General features: G+C 43.0%; 1 protein-coding gene across 7 annotated transcripts; it reads right to left on the bottom strand.

Annotated features, from left to right (window-relative positions):
• Positions 1 to 9670: 9670 nt before the first annotated feature.
• On the bottom strand, positions 9671 to 17436 carry Enpp5 (ectonucleotide pyrophosphatase/phosphodiesterase 5). 7 transcript variants are annotated; one of them, NM_001329618.1, is made up of 5 exons: positions 17340 to 17436; positions 15464 to 15591; positions 14728 to 15300; positions 13318 to 13494; positions 9671 to 11033 (listed from the first exon to the last, which is right to left on the bottom strand). In NM_001329618.1, the coding sequence occupies exons 2-5, from the start codon at positions 15510 to 15512 to the stop codon at positions 10606 to 10608; spliced, it is 1227 nt and encodes a 408-aa protein (NP_001316547.1). In that variant the 5' UTR covers positions 15513 to 15591; positions 17340 to 17436; the 3' UTR covers positions 9671 to 10605. The 7 variants fall into 7 exon arrangements, with proteins under 7 accessions (NP_001316547.1, NP_001316549.1, NP_114392.1 ...); NM_001329620.1 differs by having other exon boundaries at positions 13314 to 13494; positions 14728 to 15591; positions 17256 to 17436; NM_032003.3 differs by having other exon boundaries at positions 14728 to 15591; positions 17256 to 17436.
• Positions 17437 to 20376: the final 2940 nt, after the last annotated feature.

Below are 20376 nucleotides of genomic sequence, written 5' to 3'. Positions count from 1 at the left end.
TGGTTCTATAAAGACCTTTACAGACATTCATTACAGATCTTTTTTAAAACCAGGATTAAAGGTATATAACAACCAATTTTTAAAACAATATATAAAATACATATAGTATGAAGGCATCATTGGCAAGAAACCCAGAGTAAATTTGCACAACCTCTTGAACTAAGATTAATGGCTTAGAGTAAAAGGGAAGAGACTATAAACTGATTACTGAACAGTGGGTGTGGTTAGAGTATTTAAACTTTGTCTTTTGCAGAACTATAGACCTTTAGTGACTTACCAAAAGCCTATGGATTCAACTACATTCTCTCTAGGAGAGCATTCAGTCAGTCAGTATTTTTAAATTAACCAAACACTGGTAGGAACTAAGAAAACTATTTGTTCTTTACTCTGAAAGAGAGGTCTTTAAAAATTGGGAACATTCATATGAATAGATGACACACATCTACCTGCAGTTTAGCTCTTGCTGTTGAGTTTCACGGAGCCAGAATAATTTCCTAGGCCCTCCACTTCTAGAGCTTAGATGACGCTTTGCCACTTTCTTTACCTAGTGTTGTGTATCGCTATACTGTCCTTCTCCCAGCACATACCCCAGGCATTGCTTGAGAGACTATGTGAAAGTCCAAAGATCCATTTGGGTCCTGCGGTGCTGTCATACAAGATGATGGTTTGTATTCTAACGTTTGTGAGTGTAGTGATTATCAGTGTCAACGTGGAACTGCTCTCACTCACGTCCCAGAGGTAGAACTGTTTGGCAGGCACACACTGGACTGCTACTCAGGCCTTCTGCCTACCTGTGGGCCCATAGGGAGTGGGACTATTAGAAGATGTTACCTTGTTAGAGGACGTATGCCACAGTTGGGGACAGCTTTGAGGTCTCATAAGCTCAGGCTTTGCCCAGTGTGACACACAGTCTCCTGCTGCTTGCGGATCAAGATGTAGGAACTCTCAACTCCTTCTCCAGGGCTGTGTCTATCTGCATACTGCCTTGTTTCTTGCCATGGCAATAATAGACTAGACCTCAAGCCAGTCCCAATTAAATGTTTTTCTTTATAAAAGTTGCTGTGGTCATAATGCAATGTGGTCATAGCAATAGAAACCCTAAGACAAAAGTTGGTACCAGGAACTGTGATATTGCTGTGAAAGGCCTGAGCATGCTTTTGTTTGGAAGAATGTGGGTCCTTGGATTTTGGGTTAGAAAAGCATTTGCACACATTAAGTGGTGTTTAATGGGCCATCTAATAGGAACATGGAAGAAAGTGGTGCTGACAGTGATTTGAACTGTAGAGCGCCTGACCCAGGAGGTTTTAGAGAAGACTATTAATGGCCTAGAGACTATTCTTGTGATAGTTTGGCAAAGAATTTGCCTGCATTTTGCCATTGTCCAAAAATTCTGCCTGAGGCCAAAGTGAGGAATTTTGAATTAATTGCATTGGTAAAGGAAATCTCAAAACAGCCTAGTTTAGACTCCATTTTGTGGTTACTAATGTTTACCCTTATGAAGCGTGTACTGCTGAGAAGAAGCACGCTGAGCAAGGAAAAATACAAAATGTAGAGATCAAGGAGAAAAGGGGCACCAGGAAGCAGAATTGAGCTAAATTTCATGTTCAAGGAGATAAACAGATTAAAGACATTAAATGATAAATGGAGCCGTGACCTCAAGGCAAGATCCCACCCAGTTATGCTTCCATCTTGTAAAAAAGGAATTAAAGAATAGCTTAGGTCCTTGTCCACCCCTTCCAGTGTGACAGCCTCATGGCCAGTCCTCTAGTTAGTGTATGTTTCATGGCCACCATGCTTAACCTCACTTTCATAAAGACTGTGGATAATTAGCTCCGAAACAAATCCAGAAATTATCCATAAACATACTTGAAGAGTTTAGCACTCCTCGCTAATTGGTTAGACTAAAACCACCCCTTCCACCACGCCCCCCATCCCCAAATAAACCTGGGGATGTCAACTCAGGTGTGGTGTGACTTACGTGTCATTGAGAGAACACTGCAATCTAAGCTGCAGAGGACATTCTTTTTATAGGCCCAGATCAAACAGGACTCCTGATTATGCTGAAGAAATCAAATGATGTTTTTTTTTTCATTCAAACTTCGTGTGACAAAGGTGCTGTCCTTGTGCCTTGCCTTACTGCTTCCTCTGCTTTTGCTTTAATATGTGAAAAGACAAGGAGAAGTTTATTCTCCTAATGGTAAACTGTGTGACTCAAACAGCCATCCTGCTAAAGACTGGAGAATTGGAGAAAAAAACCAGAAAGGTAGTGCTCAAGGTTTAAAGATGTTCAGAGGAAGTGAAGAATCCACAGGCTGAGGCTGAAAATGAAGAACTATGTACATGTGAGCACCCAATGGCGTCTGAGTATTCTAGAAAAAATTGTGAGGCTGAGGATCTGGCCTCATCATGGGGCAGGCCAGGGGTGGGGACTGAACAAGTACAGATGTTTCCGTATATCATTTAATCAGAAATCTATGTTCTTTGGTACAACTAAATTTGTATGTACAAATGAAATGGATAATTTTCTAGGGAGTTATTAGACATTGAGAAAAATACAATGGAATGATTTCTTGACTTAATTTATTTTTAGAGTGATTTTTAGTTTGCATATATACTGCACTGTGTCATGGAATAAATATAGGTATTAAAATGTTTTCTATAGTGAAGCATGATCATATCTACCATCCCTTAGTCATGGTATCAGTTTCTGTATCTAAAACAGGTTCAGAAGTTTCTAAGCTATCGTACAAGAACGTAACAGGTGAAGACAACAGACCTCTGAATCCTTTTATTTTTTTAATTAGTTTTCATTTGCCACCATAACAAGAGTTTTAAGAAAAAATAATTTTTAGGTGAAAAAAAACCCTTGATATCAAATCAAGGAAAAATAGAACAAGTTTCTTGAATGAGACAGCTAACGAAACGGAAATTTAAACTTGAAAACAAATTACATGTAAAGGAACAAAGCATTGGAATGAAAATGGCAGGGGTTAATAAAATTGGATGGAAAAACAGTATCAGAAGGTAGTGTACAAGAGAGATACCTCAACTGCAACATTGCATATTGCAAACAAATGCATGGAAAGTCGTTATCCAACCATCATCTGGATTAGCTGGGCTTGCTATGAAAAGCTCGCAAGACCCAGCTTTAATCTGGAGAGCAGCAATGCATTGTGGTCAAAGGAAGGGGCAGATGTGAGGAAGAGCCAGCATTTAACACCAAACCCTTTGAAACATACACATGGAAGACTGATGAAGCATCCCTAAACATACCTGAAAACAAAAGTTACTACTACTCTCAAATTGATAGAACTAGACCAAGAAAGTCAGGCAAAGAAATAGATTTGCCATCAACCACCTTCGACATCGAGAGAACACCACAGTGCAAATAGCAAAGGACGTTCTTTCTGATTCCATAGAATTGCCAAGACAGGGTGTTTACACATTGTCATAGCAGAGTCTTAGCACATAGTCTCAAAGGATTGCAGTCTTAAAAATTATATTTTCTGACCCAAGGGGAATTCTACTGAATATAAAATGAAAAATATTTTTAATTAAATAAATTGCATGCTTCTAAACCATGAGTAAGCTATGAGACAGGTAGAAATGCAAAAGAAATATTTTGAAGTTCCAATATATAGCCTATTGAATTCTAAGATTGCAGATAAAGCCTTTTTAGGAGGAAAGTCACAACCTAGATTTGCTATCTGAGAAAAAGTTCAAAAGTCAACAATTTAAGCTACCTCTCTTTGGAAGCTAGTAAAGAAGAAAAAAGAAACTTGCAAAGATAAAATCAGAAATAGAAAAGACGAGCTGAGAGAGCTAATAAAACCAAACTTGGTTGTATAGCCCTATTAGTAAAATGGTTAAGTCCACAGTAAGATAGCAAGATGAATTAAAAAGTGGGCAGTCACAACTACAGTCCTGTGTTTAGCAAAAAGGATGCCAACAAGTTTTACAGTGGAGATAAAATAAAGAGATTCTTTGACAAAATATGATCAAAGTTAACACAAAGTCAAGTAGGAAGTCTTAACTGCCTCCCTCTAAATGAGGAATTGTTAAAAACATTCCCAGACAAGGAAGTTTTATTAATTCTGTGAGAAATACTATCAGTCTTACACAGAATAAAGAAGTTCCTTGATTGGTTATTTTTACAATAAAAGACATAATGACACAGGCTTACAGTGAGTTAGGGACTTGCAATTTCCCAGCCAGTCTTGGAAAGTGTCTATATGAAATAATTCTTTAGTACCTGAAAGAACTACATGAAACATGATTAGTCTGATCATTGAAAAGTTAATTTGTTTCCCCTCAGAATTCACATCTTGAAGCCCATTCCCCGCCCCCCCCATATGATTTTTTTTCCAAGTTAGGGCTTTGAAATTTTCTAGTGAGGAGAGAAGGAGCTCCAAAACAGAGTCAGTGTCCTTTAGAGGAGGAGAGAGGACAGTGTCTTCCCCTCTCCAGCCCCTTCTGCCCTAGGCTGCGGGGAGTTGGCCATCTACAGGCCAGGAGGAGAACTCAGGAGAAAGATCCCTGGGACTTTCCACCCCCAGAGTTAAGGCACAGTACTCTCAGGGCAGCTGGAGCTGGCTGTAGTGTGATTTACTTTCAACACAAGGGTCACCTTGCATTGTCTCTTAACAGTCACCTTCCAATTCCAAGATGACATCATTTCAAGAATGTCATGTGAATAACTCCAGAGTGCTAGATTTTGTAATCAGCATCATCATTCACCAAGATTTAGCCATATCATCATAAATCTCAATAAATCTCTTTGCTGCTACATTTCCATGCTATTCTCTATGCTTAAAGCCCTGTTTGTTTATCCAACAGTTTGAAGAATGGTCAGTTTCAGAGTTTGGCTATTAATACAAAGCCAGTATGAACATTGTGTATAGCTTGGCTTTTCTGAAGATGTTTTTCTTTGGAATAAATATCACAGAAAGGCAAATACCAAGGCATGTTTGGCTTTCTAAAAAAACTGTTTGCCAGAGTGCATTTTCTGCTTATAGTTCCAGGAACAAATGGGTGATCTATGTGTCCCCATAGCTTTTGAGGGAAAGCTATTTTTAAAAATCTTAGCAAGTCTGATAGATACTGTTACTTTTCTGTGGTTTCACTTTGCAGTCCCCAGGGCCCACTGATGCAAAGCAGTTTCACAACCATTCTTGCTCGATTTGGTCTTTGGTGAAAAGTCTCCATGATTTGCTTGCCTTGAAATGGAATGTTCTAGGCCTTTGTTGGATGTGTGGTTTGAAGATATGTTCTTCCCAGTCAGTGGCTGGTTCTCTGGCCTCTCCACACGGACTTTCACAGAACAACAAAATAGTTCACTTCAGTAAGTGTCAAGTTCCCAGTTCATAGTCTTACCTCCCAACCTCTGTGTGCATTTGTGTGTGTCTGTCAGTCTGTCTGTCTCTGTCCGTCTAGTGGACTCTATACACATAGTTTCTTGCATACTAGGGATGCACATTACAGCTGAGCCACGCCCGTAGTCCCCAGTTTGTGCCTTTGCTAGAAGCCCACTAACTTCGTCTTGTTCTAGGTTCTGAAATTTTTCTACGTTTTCCATTTTGAGCCATTCTTAAAAGGAAGTTCTATTCATTATTCATGTGTTTATGGATGCATGCACATGGAGGTCAGAAGACAACGTATGGGGATGGCTGCTAGAGATTCAATCCGGGCTGCCAGGCCAGGGGTAAATGAGACTGCACACTGAGCCATGTCTCCAGCCCTGGCTTTAAATTACAGTTTAGATTAGACGGTGCATTTGTTTGCCTACAGATGTTCAGTTTCTTCGGGTACCGTCCTTGTAAAGTCTGCTCTTTCTCCATTCAAAGCTATGGACCCTTTGTCAAAGTCACAAGGCTATTTCCATGAATGTACCCAGTTTTCTAGTGTTCTTCATCGAGGTGCTGTCTCTCTGTCACTTCTATGCTTCACCGATTATCACCTCAAGATAGTAGGATTTAATATCAGGTCAGATAATTCTCACTTACCTCTGTCACTTGCAGGGACTGTGCCGAGAAGATATATAAATGCTGGGATAAACTTGTCTGTATTTATAAACATGCCCTGAGAGTCAGGTGATCAGGATCTATAGTAACTCTGGCTGACATGACATTTTATTATTTTGCAAGCAACCTATGAATATAGGCTGTTTTTCCCCCCCTATCTTTTGAGGTTTCTTCCAATTTCTTTCATCAGCATTTGGTTGCTTTCAGGATACAAATTCAGTAGGTTTTGTTATGCTCATACAACATACCTGTTTTCATCTTATGAGGTGATTATCAATAGCATTACATTTTGAATTGTCTTCTGCATGTTCTTAGCATGCAAAAATGTGACTAGTCTTGGTACACTCTGTTGACATGCAGAAATACAGGTGGTCTTGGTCTTGGTATCTTTGATGTTGTAGTTTGCTATGCTAGTCTTAACACACACATGTTTAGCATATGGCGCAGGGGCAGTGTCAGCCTAGTGTTCAGTCTCTGTAGTGGGGCATTGACATGCTTTGACTATGGCTGCTAAAAGTCACTTCTTCTGGTCTGGTCTGCAGGAAATGGAAGGATTGCCCCAGGGTGAGATGCCAGGTGTCACTTTGGGGAGGAGGGACAGGAGATTCTGTAATTCATCCTTCTACAGACATTCATGGTTTTGAGGAGCAGGGGAAACCAGTCTCGGGAAGCAGGGACAAAGGGGGTTTGGTTCTTAGACCAGAACACTTTCCATAACATGGCCCATTTATGGCTATGCTGCTCACCCCTGTGTCTCTGAACCTTAAGCCTTCAAGGACATAAAGGTTGGGCCTCTCTTACAGGTTCTGCTTACCACATCTCTTAGTAGTAGGGCTTCAGCCCTGAGGATGGGGAGAGAAAAGACTTCTCTTGGTTGATTTTTAACAGGCCCCCAACTGGGGCCAGTGAGACTATCTTACCTGATACAGGAACAGAGGCTCCTCTTCAGTCCCAGGGAGAAGCCTGCTTGGGCTGCCATCTTTCTAGGCTGGACTTTGAGAGTGGAGACCATCTGTCACCCTCTGTTGGGTAAGGAATATGTGAAACCCTGCCACCATTTTGGCCACTTACCAGCTCGATACCCTCTTACCACCTCTCGGGGTCTTCAGGTCCATTTCCAGGTTTATATTTGTGTTTGCCATGGAGAAACAAGGCTACACATGTCAATTCTATCCTGTTCTGGCCAGATGATTTCTGGTGGTTTTGTGTGTGTGCGTGCATATTCCAGTGTTCAAATGCACATGTGGATAGGTATATATGCTATGTGCATATACATATAGAGACCAGAGAAAAACCTTGGGTATCACTTGTAAAGAATACCATCCACTTTCTTTGAGCCAGGGTCTCTCTTTGGCCTGGAGCCCACCCATAGGCTATACTAGATGGACAGCTTGCTCCAGGGATCTTACTGTCTCTACTGCTGCAGTGCCCGGATTATAAACTTGGGATTATACCCAGCACAATCATGTTTTCATGTAGGTACCAGAGCTTTAACTTGAGTCCTATGCTTGTCTGGCAAGCATCCTCCCAACTGAGCCATGTGCCTAGACCAAGATTTATAAATGTCTTTTCAAAGTATCAAATTCCCTACAGCATAGGAAGGAGTTACCAGGGTGAGAGTCAGAGAAGGTTGAAATGCTGAGGTGAGAGCCAGCCTCTGGACCACCTCTGACCTGTAGCATTTGGCCAATCAGGAAGGAAACTAAAATTTTGTGCCTATCTCAAATTCAAGTGTGGTAGGACAGAGCTTGCCAACGCAGAAACCTTCCTTAACCACTTCCGGCTTAGGGTGGTTTCAACAGGCTTCCCTCTAGAAGGACCGGTAAGTCTTCTGGCCTCAACTTTGCATGTAAACTAAGTCAGGAACCTGGGCCTGCTTCTACCCCAGGCATCCAAGTTACTTCTCTGAAAGAGGGCAAGGACCCTAGCTAAATTAGATCATTGAGTGAACCATCAGACCCTTCCAAGCTGTGTAACATTAAAGGCTGTCCCCCTAGCCAATGAGCAGCCATTGGGCAGCCAGAAGAGCTAGGACTTTTCGGTAATAGAGTAATTTCTTGTAAGAAAAAGACTAAGAGGACGCTCACTTTACTGAGTCAGAATTTAGAAAAGCATTTAGCCTTAAATAGCAGGTGGCAGAGGGCATGAACTTTCTAAAAATCTATACTTAAAAAAAAAAAAGTCTTGCCAATAAATTGTACAAATACCTAAAGGAGCAGGAGGTTCCAGCAAATCAGGGAGAAAGAAGAGCTCTATTCTACTATTTAAAGATTTGCAATTATAAAATTAGGTAGTCTCAGAACTGTTGCCAAATGCTGACCTGTGTTCCCCACATAAAGTTGGACCATGAAGACATTTAGGTAAAAACTACCTAAATATAGCTACCAAAGAGTGGTTCCAAATGACAAGATTTTCCCAGGAAAGTTAAGTTTTCTTTCTGCTATCCCCTCTTGCTGCTGATTTTACAGGGATGTGGGTATCTCTGATGAACCGTTCAGTCATCAAATGTATGTGTGACAAACCTTTGAGTGACCTAACCATCCTACCTAAACTTGTGACGCGCTCATCACTTTGTTCTGAGGTAACGACATCTTCTAAAGTGAACTAAACACAGCCATATGAGTGTGCACAATGCCGTCTGGATAGTGGTTGTCTGAAATGGAGTAAATCCCATCTGCATGTCACTATCCTTGTATCAAAGCCACAGTCAGTCACCATGTGTGTGCATACACCTTCAAGATGTAGGCAGCCAGAATTGAAACTCATGAGGCATTTGCTACCAGATGTCTGACTTCCCAGCATCCTCTGGGATATTGGCCATTCACATGTATTCTCTTCTGTCCTGTTTAGAGGTTTTTTTTTTGTTTGTTTTTTTGTTTTTTTTTTTATTACTGAAATGACAATTATGTGCGAATATTCTTTACCTTAGGAGCAGTATAGTCATTTATAAATACCTCAGTTCATTTTGGGGACCTTGTTAAGATCCAGCTAAATTTCCACTTTTGCTGTGCACACATAGGCAAGCCTTTCCCTCTGAAATAATGGTGCCCTTTCAGTAATTAGCTGATGGTGTCTGGAATGCAGTATACATCGCATGCTGTCCTATGGGCTTTGTGTCTACTTTGGTATTGTTTTCCAAGGAACACTCTCCTTTGCTGGCCCTCTGCTTGTCCCAGCTTCCTCGATGCTTAGCATCCAAAAGGCACAGCTTGAAGCTGTAGTTAACAAGAGGGGCTGATGCCATGAGGAGCTGGAAACCTCTAGCTGGTGGGTGGGGTATCTGGGAAAGTGCATCCTCCTTTTACATCAGTAAACACCTGGCAGGTGTTACAAGAAATGTTCAAATATTTCTTGAAACAAAATTAAGCACTCCGAGTTTGTGTGTTCCCGCACCTATTATAACCAAAAGCTTTTTTGCCCTATTAGAGCTACACTTTGTTACTATGGTGACAGGCTGCACATTTATGTATCTCTCCCTCAATTTATTTTCCAGGGTTCTTGGTATTCTTGATAACGTTTGGTGGCCTATATGTTACCTAATACAGTTTGTCCTCTTTTGCAACTCTGGATTTTGAAAGGCTCAGGGTTAAATGGTGTCTGTATGCCACTTCTTGCCACCAGAAACAACCAGTAAGCAAAACAAAACACTATTTTTTTTAAATTTCACTTGATCTTTTTAATATGATTAATAATGCAAATCATGACAGGCAGGAAAAAAAAAACACAGCAGAGATGGTGTCTGGCCCCCCGCTTTTCAGGCCACCGCTATTCTACACAGAAAGGAAGACTCATGTGCATGGCATGACATCCTCATCACGGAGTCAGGACTAGACTCATCCACAGGGAACAATACTAATGTATAGAGATAAGATCTTTAGAATTCACCTTTCAGTGCTGGAAGCTAGCTGAGGGAAGAAGCAAATGAAAACGATGGTCACTGAGGTGTGGGTGGGGGGCATAACTAGAAATGTCCACAGTGCGACCTGCTGCTGGAAAAGCATCTATCCAGATGCAGGCTACAAACTTGGTCCTGCTGACTTTCAACACCTTTACTTCCTCCTCCTCCTCCTCCTCCTCTTCCTCCTCCTCCTCCTCCTTCCATTTAAGGAGACAAGAATTCTACATCATTTGGGAATTGCTAGAAACTTCCTTCACTCTGTACATGGAATGCTAGTATTTGGTGACAGAGATGAAGAAGGATATCATGTTCAATCAAGTTACTAGATGCATTTATAAAGTGCATGTCAGAGAAGTAGTACCTACTAGGATAGCACTTAGGTACTCTCAATAGTGCAAAGTTGTTAAGTATGTACATTGTACGTGCCAACCCCAGACAGAGCACCATCTACCTACTAAGCCAGAGAAAGCCGTGGAGGGGTACCCTTAACGTCTTTGATCATTTGCAGGCAGGGAGTGTTTCGATCTGTCGGTGTGCGTGTATGTACCTGTGACTGGGCCCGCGTATGGGTAAACTGCTTGATGGCCTATGCAGATATCTGTGACTAGCTTGTGAGAAGCTGAAGGGTCACCGCTGATAGAATTTCGGACCCTCCACTTTGATCTGCCATTCCATGTCAAAGAAGCACTAAGCTTGGAGTAACGGTTGAGCAACTTCGACCTGCCTATATTGTAAAGTATGCACTTGACTGCGTATTAAATGCTTAATGAGAACTACAAAGAATACCATAGCTATGATGCTGCCAAGAGAGACACCTATGTAATAAGGGTACGATTCCTCTTGCTCATCCTCCCCTGGTTTGTCACTCCCAAGGAGGAGTGTGGTACTCTGTGTGTAAGGAATTGGCTTGGGAGTTGCTGAACTGAGAAGGTCCTGGACATTCCAGAATGATCCATTGTGTGGCAGGGCGGTGAGATTGAGGAGGTGGCAGAGCAGTGAGTACAGATCTGTGGAGTTCATGGCTTCTTTTGTGAAATTCTTTCTGAAGGCAGGACCGTGGGCTAAAAATATTGGATGCATTTCTGCTAATGCATTATCATAACCATGGTTGCCTACTGTAAAGAGAAAATGCATGAATAAGTTAGCCAACCAGATGGCATTAGAAGGGAAAGAAACTGTCGTAGGGTCAAGTTCTGACCTTAAGTGCAAAGGTTATCCAATTTGACTTTATTTTAAAAAAATGAAGTTATCACTTATCATCTCTGCTGCTGTCAGCCCCACAAATCACCTCAAGAAGTCAAATGTTACCTAGATACCCGTCTTTCTTACAGGCCTGTACTACCTTAAATCACAGAGAAGGAAGGGAACAGAGAAAAGCTGAGCCAAGCCAGGCTGGGGGATGCAGGCAGGTGGTTGATTTTGCTTTGTCCTGTGGCTGGCTGATTCTTAGCAAATACTTCCTGGGTAGCTACAATGTCTAACTGTCATTCCAAAGTAAGGTGGTGGAAGTCTCAGTCACAAAAAGTAGAACCCCTGATGGCCAGCAGAGAGTGAAGAGCACTATACAAACACGAGACAGCACAGCCATCAAACCTTTAGTCACAGCTCTGACCCACTCTGAAACTCAAAGGTCAGGACACGTAGGGGGACTGAGAAGTTTGGTGGCTCCGATGGAGACCCAGCTGAGGGTGCAGTGCGTTAGTGTGGCTACAAATAAAACCTGAAGAGGTCTTCTGGTGGGCATTTCCCAGTGATTCCATTAAAAAAAAGGGGGGATTGAAACTGCGTATTCAAAGCTGAATGTATGGCTGGCGTGCTGTCAGAGCAAAGGCATGGCCACGGTTATGGCAAAGATGGAGACCTAAGAAAACTGACAGGCTTTTATTGGAGAATAATGAGGAGCATGACTCGTGACTCCAACTGGATTACTTTATCCTTGCTTGCTACAAGGAAATCCACAACAGCATTCACATGTAGAACGGGAAAGCTCAAGTTCACTTCTCTGAAAGTCACTGATCTGTCATCCCCAAAGCAATCTGACATCTTCCTGTGAGTCAACTCCACCCGCAGAACCCATTCTGAACGCCACCATTCCTTTTAGTTCACTCGAGCATGAATATTGCTGGGCTTATAAGCCAATAGCAACCATCAGACAGGGTGCTGTGCTCGTCTGTTTAGTTGATAAATTACACTGGGAAACGTACCGTTATGTAATCCAGAGTTGATTTAGGTTGTGTTCATTTTTGTGAGAACTCAGGATCTAGCGTCTAAGTCATATGAGCAAGCAACGATAATTCTCTCACACGCCATGGACCAGAGAATCAGAGTCCAGAGGAAATCGCAATGAGCAGGGACCCTGTTTTTTAATGGTAGTGGTTACCATTACCATTTGAGCTAGTGGACAATATTTAATAATAAGTGTCCAAGGGTGATGGTTCTCAGACTAGGTTGGGAATGTGACTCCTAGGGTCTATGTAAAAACAGAGGAGTAGGCCATGTTCACCCAGTGTCCAATTCAGTGCAGCTAGGTTGGGCTCAAGGATGTGCCTTTCTGACAGTTTCCTGATGGTTTAGACACTGATGTACCAAAGGACACACTTTGAAAACTCCTGCCTTTGCACTCAGTAACTTGTAGAATTCTGACAGAAAAGGACCACAGGGGGCAGAGTTGAATTCTCCATTGAACACGGAAGCAGAAAGCAGTAGAAACAGGATCGCTGGAATGTTTCTATCAACAACATAAATGTGACCAGCCCACAGTGTAACTGTAGCTCACAGAACCAAACGCCCTACAGCGTCTCCCTAAATTTTGGTTAACTTGAAAATAGAAAATGCCCTCAGATAGCAGCAGACCTTTTCTGAGTAATAAATACATCTACCTACAGAGTTCACAAACAAATGAAGGTGGAGATTATTCTCAGGAAACAGCCTTCCCAGTTTCCTTGGTGTGATCAGATGCTGTTTTACTGATTATTTGTGGGTACAAACGGTTAGAAACCAGAATGCATGTAGCTGTACACATCCGCTATTAGGAGTCACAGAAACACTACAAGTACATAGTCATGCAACTACTTTGCTTTCAGTCACTAAACAGGGCAAGAACTCAATTGTAACTAAAGAGACATTTTTACACACTTTTCCCTGGTTGGGGATCAAGCCCAGGGCCTTTTACATGCTAGGCAAGTCTATGTGCCACCAAGCGGTAGCCTCAACCTTGTATGTTTCTCCTGTGTATATCTTTATGGCATTTCTAGGTGAGTACCAATACAACACAGATCCTTCAACGTTTAAGTAACAGAGAGTTAAAAAAAAATCAGTAAGTAAACTGCTGTATTATCCACAGCCTCCAAGTTAGCAAGAAACGGTGCAGAATTGGAAGAAATACGATAACATACTCACACAGAAAATCATCTGACTTATTCTGCAAAATATACCACCCTTCATCGGCCACAGCTACGATTGGTTGAACTCTGTCATTGTGCTTGTAATGCCATCTTTCTGGTATCTCCTCCTTTTTATAGACCGTTAGATTAGGATGGGCACCGGCCAGCGCATCATAGACTTCATCAAATTTACCTAAGGAGAAAGGAAGAGTGAGGGACTCAGAAGAAGACTCACATTCCAGGACAAGTCACTGAGGGCCAGGAGAAAGAATGTGAGCCATGCACAGTGACACTCCACACCCCGAAGAAGAAAGAGGCTCGAGGGGAAAAGAGAAACAGCAACTTTCTTATTAGCACATTCTCTTACAGAATAATAACAAAAAAGGCTTTTTTCAAAAACTGTACTCGATACTCTCTAAAGACTTAAATATGCATGGAGATACAAGCACTTATTTATTGTACTATAGACGCCACCTCAACACTAAGGTTTTATGCAACCCAAAGGAGAGAACACAGGTAGATTAAACAGACAGCAGCCAATTGCTGTGGATGTAGAGTAGAGCAGTGTATGTAGAGGTCAGGAGTAACGGAAGAAAACTAGGGGTGGAAATCAGCTTGAGAAATTACTGGGGGGATTAGAGAACACATCAGAACTAAAAATGTCCCACATCTTGCCACCATCTTTAAGTCCTATTTCTCAAATCCAGTTGTCAGGTCTTTGTCTCTCTGATCAACAAACCTCAACAAGAGAAAACCCACACCACCAAAACCCAACTGCCCGAGGGAATCTAACGGGCTAGTGGGAAGCTAATGGGCTAGTGGGAAGCTAATGGGTTGGCGGAACATTTGAGTTGCAAACCATGTGTACAGGCAGGCAGGCATACTTCCGCATTGCTACTTAATAGATTTTGCTTAACTCCCCCGAGAGGTCACAATTCCCCTAGGTGAGGTAGTAGAGCTTTTCAAAATCCCTTCTCTCTAAGTAGGACCAACTCTCCAGGGTGCTACAGTTTCATTCAGAAAAGCAAGCCTTGCATATTTGGCTGCATATTCTGCAACCTCTCCTCCACATGATTCCTTGACCTAGTTTTAAAGTGTTGGGGAGGGGGATTCCCAGACGTTTATCAAGAATGCAAGGCACTATTCAAAACTCCTTACAAAAATTTAAAAGAGAGAGAGAGAGAGGGAGAGAGGGAGAGAGAGAGAGAGAGAGAGAGCCTAGGATTGACAAGCACAGCCCCTAAAGTGTCAGTATTTCCAGGTGTGAGAGGAAATTAAACTCAAGAGGAAGGAGATTTTGTTTTCCAAGTCTAAGGACTAAATCTTGGTACACCGTTACGGCACAGGCAAGTGTCTTGGAAAGACCGCTGCTTACACACTGGGTATGTGTGGTGCTGTGCTCCGATCGGCATGAGGTCAGACATACCTTCTTTTGGCAGGATGGCAGCTACAGGTGAGTGATCAATCAAGGTGTAGTGCTCTTTGTCCAGGTAGCGGTCAAGTTCTATCACCCTTTGCTTAGAGCACTGGGTCATCCCATGGTCGCTCGTGACGATGAGGTTAACATTATTCCACAACTTTGCCCTTTTCAGCATCTTTATCAGATACCCTAACTTGTGGTCAACATCAGAAATAACAGACCCCATGAGAGGACTGTCAGGTCCCACATCATGGCCCGTGTCATCGGGTTCTTCCCAGTAGAGGAAACCGAGATTGATGGGATCTTTGGCTGTAAACCACTCAATGATTTTGGCAACTCTGTCTTCAAAGGAAACAGACTCATTGTAAGGTAGATAATAGGTCGGGAAACTATCGTGGATCTTCACATCTGCTCCGGGCCACATGGCCGCGCCACTAGCATGCCCTGCCCTCTGGTTTGTGATCCATATTGGTGTGGCTTCTTCCCAAAACTTAGAATCATAAATATCCATGTGCTCCAAGGAGAAGGACTTGTTCAGAATAGGGTCGAACATGTCATTTGCAACAATCCCATGATTCTCTGCAAAGAGACCAGTGACCAAAGTGTAATGGTTAGGGTAGGTCTTTGTGATGAAAACATTAGTGACTTGGTTCACATGGACACCATTTTTCATGATATAATGGAAATGAGGGGTTGGAACTTTATATAAGTAATCCCAGCGGAATCCATCAAAAGAAACTACCAGAACTTTCTGCTCTTCTGGCTGTAGAGAAAACGGAGCCGAATGGCATAGAGTAGCCAGTGTGCAAGACGCAAGGAGAAACTCTGGAATCATTTTTCAAGACCTTGATCAGCTCAGCATAAGGTAATCTGTAGAATAAGCACAAAGGAATTAATGCTGACAACTGTGATTAATACATTTTCTTCCAAACTGAGAATGACAGCGATGAGTGATCTCATTTACATCCTAAGTCACAGCCTGAAAAAACTGTACAGAACTCCATTTGACACAGGACACCAGGGCCAAAACGCTTTAGTGCCACTTTACAAACAAACAAACAAACAAACAAACAATCTTATAGTTTCCTATATTCTATCAAAAGATATTCCTCAAAGAAACAAAGGAATTACTCAAATGGACCCCACAATAATATTTAAAAAGATGATTTGTATATGTGACTTTTCAGAGACAAATTCAGGATGATTTAGAATGCTTGAAAATTTGTAGATATGGTGTGTGTCTGTGTGTGTGCGCGATGTGCGCATAGGTGGTATGTGTGCATTGTGATGTGTGTGCATGTGTGGTATGTATAAATGTGTGGTATGTGTGCATGTGTGGTATATGTGCATGTGTGATGTGTGTGCATGTGTGGTATGTGTGTATGTGTGGTATATGTGTATGTATGGTATGTGTGATGTGTGTGCATGTGTGGTATGTGTGGTATGTGTATGTATGGTATGTGTGCATGTGTGATGTGTGTGTGTATGTGTGATATGTGTATGTGTGGGATGTGTGCATGTGTGATTGTGTGTGCATGTGTGATGTGTGTGCATGTGTGATGTGTGTGATATGTGTGCATGTGTGATGTGTGTGATATGTGTACATGTGTGGAATGTGTGCATGTGGCTCTGACTTGCCTTGCTATGGTCTAGGAATGGGCAGATGTAACCTATGAGGCAGGCTGGCTTTGTTTTCAGAACCATAAGCTGTATGCAAAGGATGCATATGAGCTTAAGGTTAGATTTGCTTTTTTAAACTGTGGTTTCATCCAGACTAGAAACTGTTTTGGACATTGGTCTCAAGACAATGACTGATTCCAAACTTAAATTTACTATTGTATCTTGAATGCCACTCATTCTGGGAGCAACATTAATAATGGCCATGACGGGGAATTAAATGTATGCAGGAAACTGCAAATGACTGATCCCTGTTTCTTCCCTCTTTTCTTTTCTTTCCCCCAATTTTCTCTCCCATCTCACTAACACGAAGGAAATTATTATCAACCAAATACAATTTAATGCCAAGAAAGAATCAGTTGCACGGAACATATGATTTTTTTCCCATCTATTTTAGTTAATTGAGGTAAATAGAAGACAACTGTTTTCTTGGGGCAAACTGAAGCGAAGTATGAGGCTCTGTCTAAAGCTCGGGGATGTTCGATAATAAGAAGCAACATAATTACATGGGTGCCACAACGCAGGTGGGGGTGGGGATGAGGAAAAAAGGACAAATCTCTCATTTCTCCACGCAGAAACAGCACGGAGCCCTGAAACTCTCTAGATCTCGATTGAAATCGCCCTGGCCTTTCCAGTCCTTCCTCTCTCCAGCCTCCCCCACCCCCACCCCGCCCCAACCTAAGCAAACAGGCGCACCAATCAAAGAGCAGAGGAGTGGGCTTATGTCAGGGTGTTTGCCAGGGTGGGTGGGTGCGTCGCCTCTTCTCTACGGGGTTGCTAGGCCTCCCCGCCCCGCTGGCCGGTGACAGCCCCAGTGTGGGCCTCTGGAGGCAGGCCACCCTTCTCCGGGGACTCACCCGCGCTGAGACAGATCTGTCCTGGAACGTTTGGGACCAAGAGGAGGCAGAAACAAGGGGCACTGTAGGATCCTGTTCGCTCACCTGCACGCAGCCTCAGCGCAGAGCACCTGACTCGTCGCTGCAGCCCGCCCCGCTGCTGGAACGCCATTGGCTCCCGCCAGCTTGTCACTGTTACCAGGGTGAAAAATCCGCTCCTAGGAGTAGCTGTGCTGCCTGTCAATTAGCGGAAGCAGGGGGGCGGGCGCTGCGTGGGTTTGAAGGAGGGGGACTTGGTGGCCAGGTTTGGGGATAGGGATGGGTGGCTGGGGGCTCTTGTCACTCAGAACTGCCCTGGTAGGCCTGTTGTGTCCGTGATATTGAGGGACTTTAGTGTGCTATCCCAGTGGTTGGAGATCTGAAACTCATGTTCATTATAAGCTAATTTTATTCTACCATCTCTTCTGAGTTTTCTTCTTCCTTTATCATAAACTGATGACGTCACTCAGTAAGCTTTAATTGAAGGAGGGACATCAGAATATCCAAGCTTGCCATGAGATGGTGTTAATAATTCGAAACAGGGTCTCATTTAGCTCACCATAGTGTGGAACTCAGTTTGTAGCCCAGCATTACCTCAGTCCTAGTACCTTCCTGCTCCAACTTCCTAAATTCTGGGGATTACAGGCATGTATCACCATGCCAGGTTTTATGAGGTGCTGGGAATTAAACCCAGGTTTTCCTGGATGCCAGCTGAGCACTCTCTCAACTGAAGAATATCCTTAGCCCTCATGAATCTTTTGTTCATGAATAGCTGGTGTCAAGTATTTCCTCTATGGAAGGCTTTGGGAATCTAGTCTGTTCTGAAGCCCAATGTGTGACTTCCAAGTGTTTGCATCTTATTATAAGTTGGCCACGCAGGCACTCCCCACTCCTATCCTCCAAGCAGTAGCACCTGAAAGCTTCAGCTAACCAAATCTGTCTGCAATAGGCAGTATTATCTGCTTGATTGTCACAACTGAAGTTTCAACATTTAATCAGCTGGTAAGGCTACAAGCATCCACAGCTGTGGCCTTGGTGCCTGTCTGTAACAAATGTCTTCTGTTCTGTGTGCTGGGGCTGTGATGTTTGTAGCCACGTTCTGTAAAGGAATTGAGCCCTTTGGTCTTAGCCTTTGGTGTATTTCTAATGAGGGGACAGTCTCAACTCTAGCCATGGGCACTTGCTAAATTGGGCGGCACTGCCCTGAAGGGCATTTGGGCACTCTGCCATGGGGATTTTTATCATTTTCAACACGTGGGAAGGAGGCGGAAAGGGAGGTTGTTTCTGCGTGTAGCCAGACCCAAAACCATGAAGCTGCACAACTTGTTCCGAAGCCCCAAGTCCTGACCTTTGAAACTGCTCAAAGTTGGAAGGAGGTGGTTCAGTCTAGTAAGTCCTTATCTCCCAGCCTAAGAAGCCAATTCCTTGTTCACTCCAAAGAAAGAAAACCTGGAAGAAAAAAAAATCAGGGGTGAGAATGGGCCTGTTTCTATGTGGGTCATTGAGAATTGGAGGCTCTGCTCACGTGACAGGCTGCCATGCTCTGCAAACTTTTTATGGAAGTTGGGATTGTTTCCCACCCGCCACGCTTACTAAATTGTACAGTGTAGTTGCTAAGCACAGCTCAGAACACAGAAGACAACTCTCCGCGGGCTCAGCGAGCTCAGGACCTACTTCTGGATCTCCATACAATAATGTCTAGTGGTCAACTGGTAGGCTTGAATATAACTCACTTTCCCAGTGGGCAGGGTCTGGCTCAAATAAGGAATGATTGTTGAGTTTTTGTCGACAAACTTCCTGCTTCCACATCTGTACTCTGCCAGTTGTTTGAATTTCTGTCCAGTCACAATAGCTACTGAGCAAGTTATGTCAGCATGGGTTAGAAAGGTTCCTTTATTTCAATGGAAATAGCAGGATAATGTCAGAAGTAGGGATGCATGTCTGAACACAGAGCAACAGGATTCACTTTCGTTTCACAGGCTTGGGGTAGGGAGGTCCCTCTACCTTTTAAAGTCCTCAGAGAAATCTGACATACATTTGGGGACTAGACCATTCTCTTCCCCAGGACTGTAAGGACATTGTGCTAGCACTGGAATAATGCAGTTTATAAAATAGCAAAAACAAAACCAACTAGCTGTATCAGAGAAGTCTTTTTTTTTTTTTTTTTTTGACCTAGAATTTATGGTAAGAATAACTAATTTTAAAGGCAGCGGGCAGGAGAGATGACTTAGCAGTAGGAAGAGCCTGCTGTTGAGTTGGTTCCTGGCACCCATGGCTATTGGGCAGCTGGGCTGGCTGGTTTTATGTCAACTTGCTATAGTCATTTTGGAAGAGGTAGCCTCAGTTAAGAAATGTTCCTACCTGCTTGGCCCATGGGCAAGCCTCCGTGACATTTTCTTGATTGACATGGATGTGTGAGGGCCAGTTCACTGGAGATGGTGCTCCCCTGATCTGTACTGGTCCTCCTGAATGCTTTAAGGAGGCAGCCGAGGAAGCCTCGAGGAGCGAGCCAGGATCATAGTATTCCCCCATGACTTCTCCACTTCCTGCTTTCCAGTTCTTGCCCTGACTTCCTTCAGTGACGGACTACAATATGGAAGTATAAGCTGAAACAAACTCCTTTCTTCCCAAGTTGATTTGGTTGTTGTGTTTTATCACAGCAGCAGATCCCTAAGAGCAGTGGCTCACAACTGCCTGTAATTTCAGCTTCGGGGGCTCCAATGCCCTCTTCTGGCCTTCTTGGGTAAGTGCACTAATAACAATAAAAACAAATCTGAAAGCAAAACCAAAAATAAACCCAACAACATCAGGTTCATGTTCCAGGTCACTGTACTATAAAAACAAACACAACAACAGAAACTAAAAGAAACCCCATTTCTTAATCCTTTATAGAACATTCTGCAAGATAGGGCTCTCATCAACTCAGTAAGCACAAGTATGCACTTGGACTGAAAGGCTTCTAGAAGTTACCGAAGCTGACCAAATATATTGCCCCCACCCAGGCTCCAGTGTGTAAGAAATAAGGACTGTGGAGAGAGACTCTCAGACCAGCTGAGCTGCCTGATCAAAAAGCAGCCCTTTAACCTGTTGACCCTCTGCAGGC

Source organism: Mus musculus, chromosome 17 (genome assembly GCF_000001635.26).
Source record: "Mus musculus strain C57BL/6J chromosome 17, GRCm38.p6 C57BL/6J".
Taxonomy (NCBI): Eukaryota; Metazoa; Chordata; class Mammalia; order Rodentia; family Muridae; genus Mus; species Mus musculus.
This window is presented reverse-complemented; position numbering and strand designations above follow the sequence as displayed.

What these genes read in the sequence shown, in the direction of transcription:
- Enpp5 (NM_032003.3), bottom strand. Translation starts at nt 15,556, where the DNA reads ATGATTCCAGAGTTTCTCCTTGCGTCTTGCACACTGGCTACTCTATGC. An exon ending in TGCCATCCTGCCAAAAGAAG is followed by an intron (nt 13,495 to 14,727) that starts GTATGTCTGACC and finishes CTTTCTCCTTAG; the next exon opens with GTAAATTTGATGAAGTCTAT. An exon ending in TAAGTCAGATGATTTTCTGT is followed by an intron (nt 11,034 to 13,317) that starts GTGAGTATGTTA and finishes TTCTCTTTACAG; the next exon opens with TAGGCAACCATGGTTATGAT.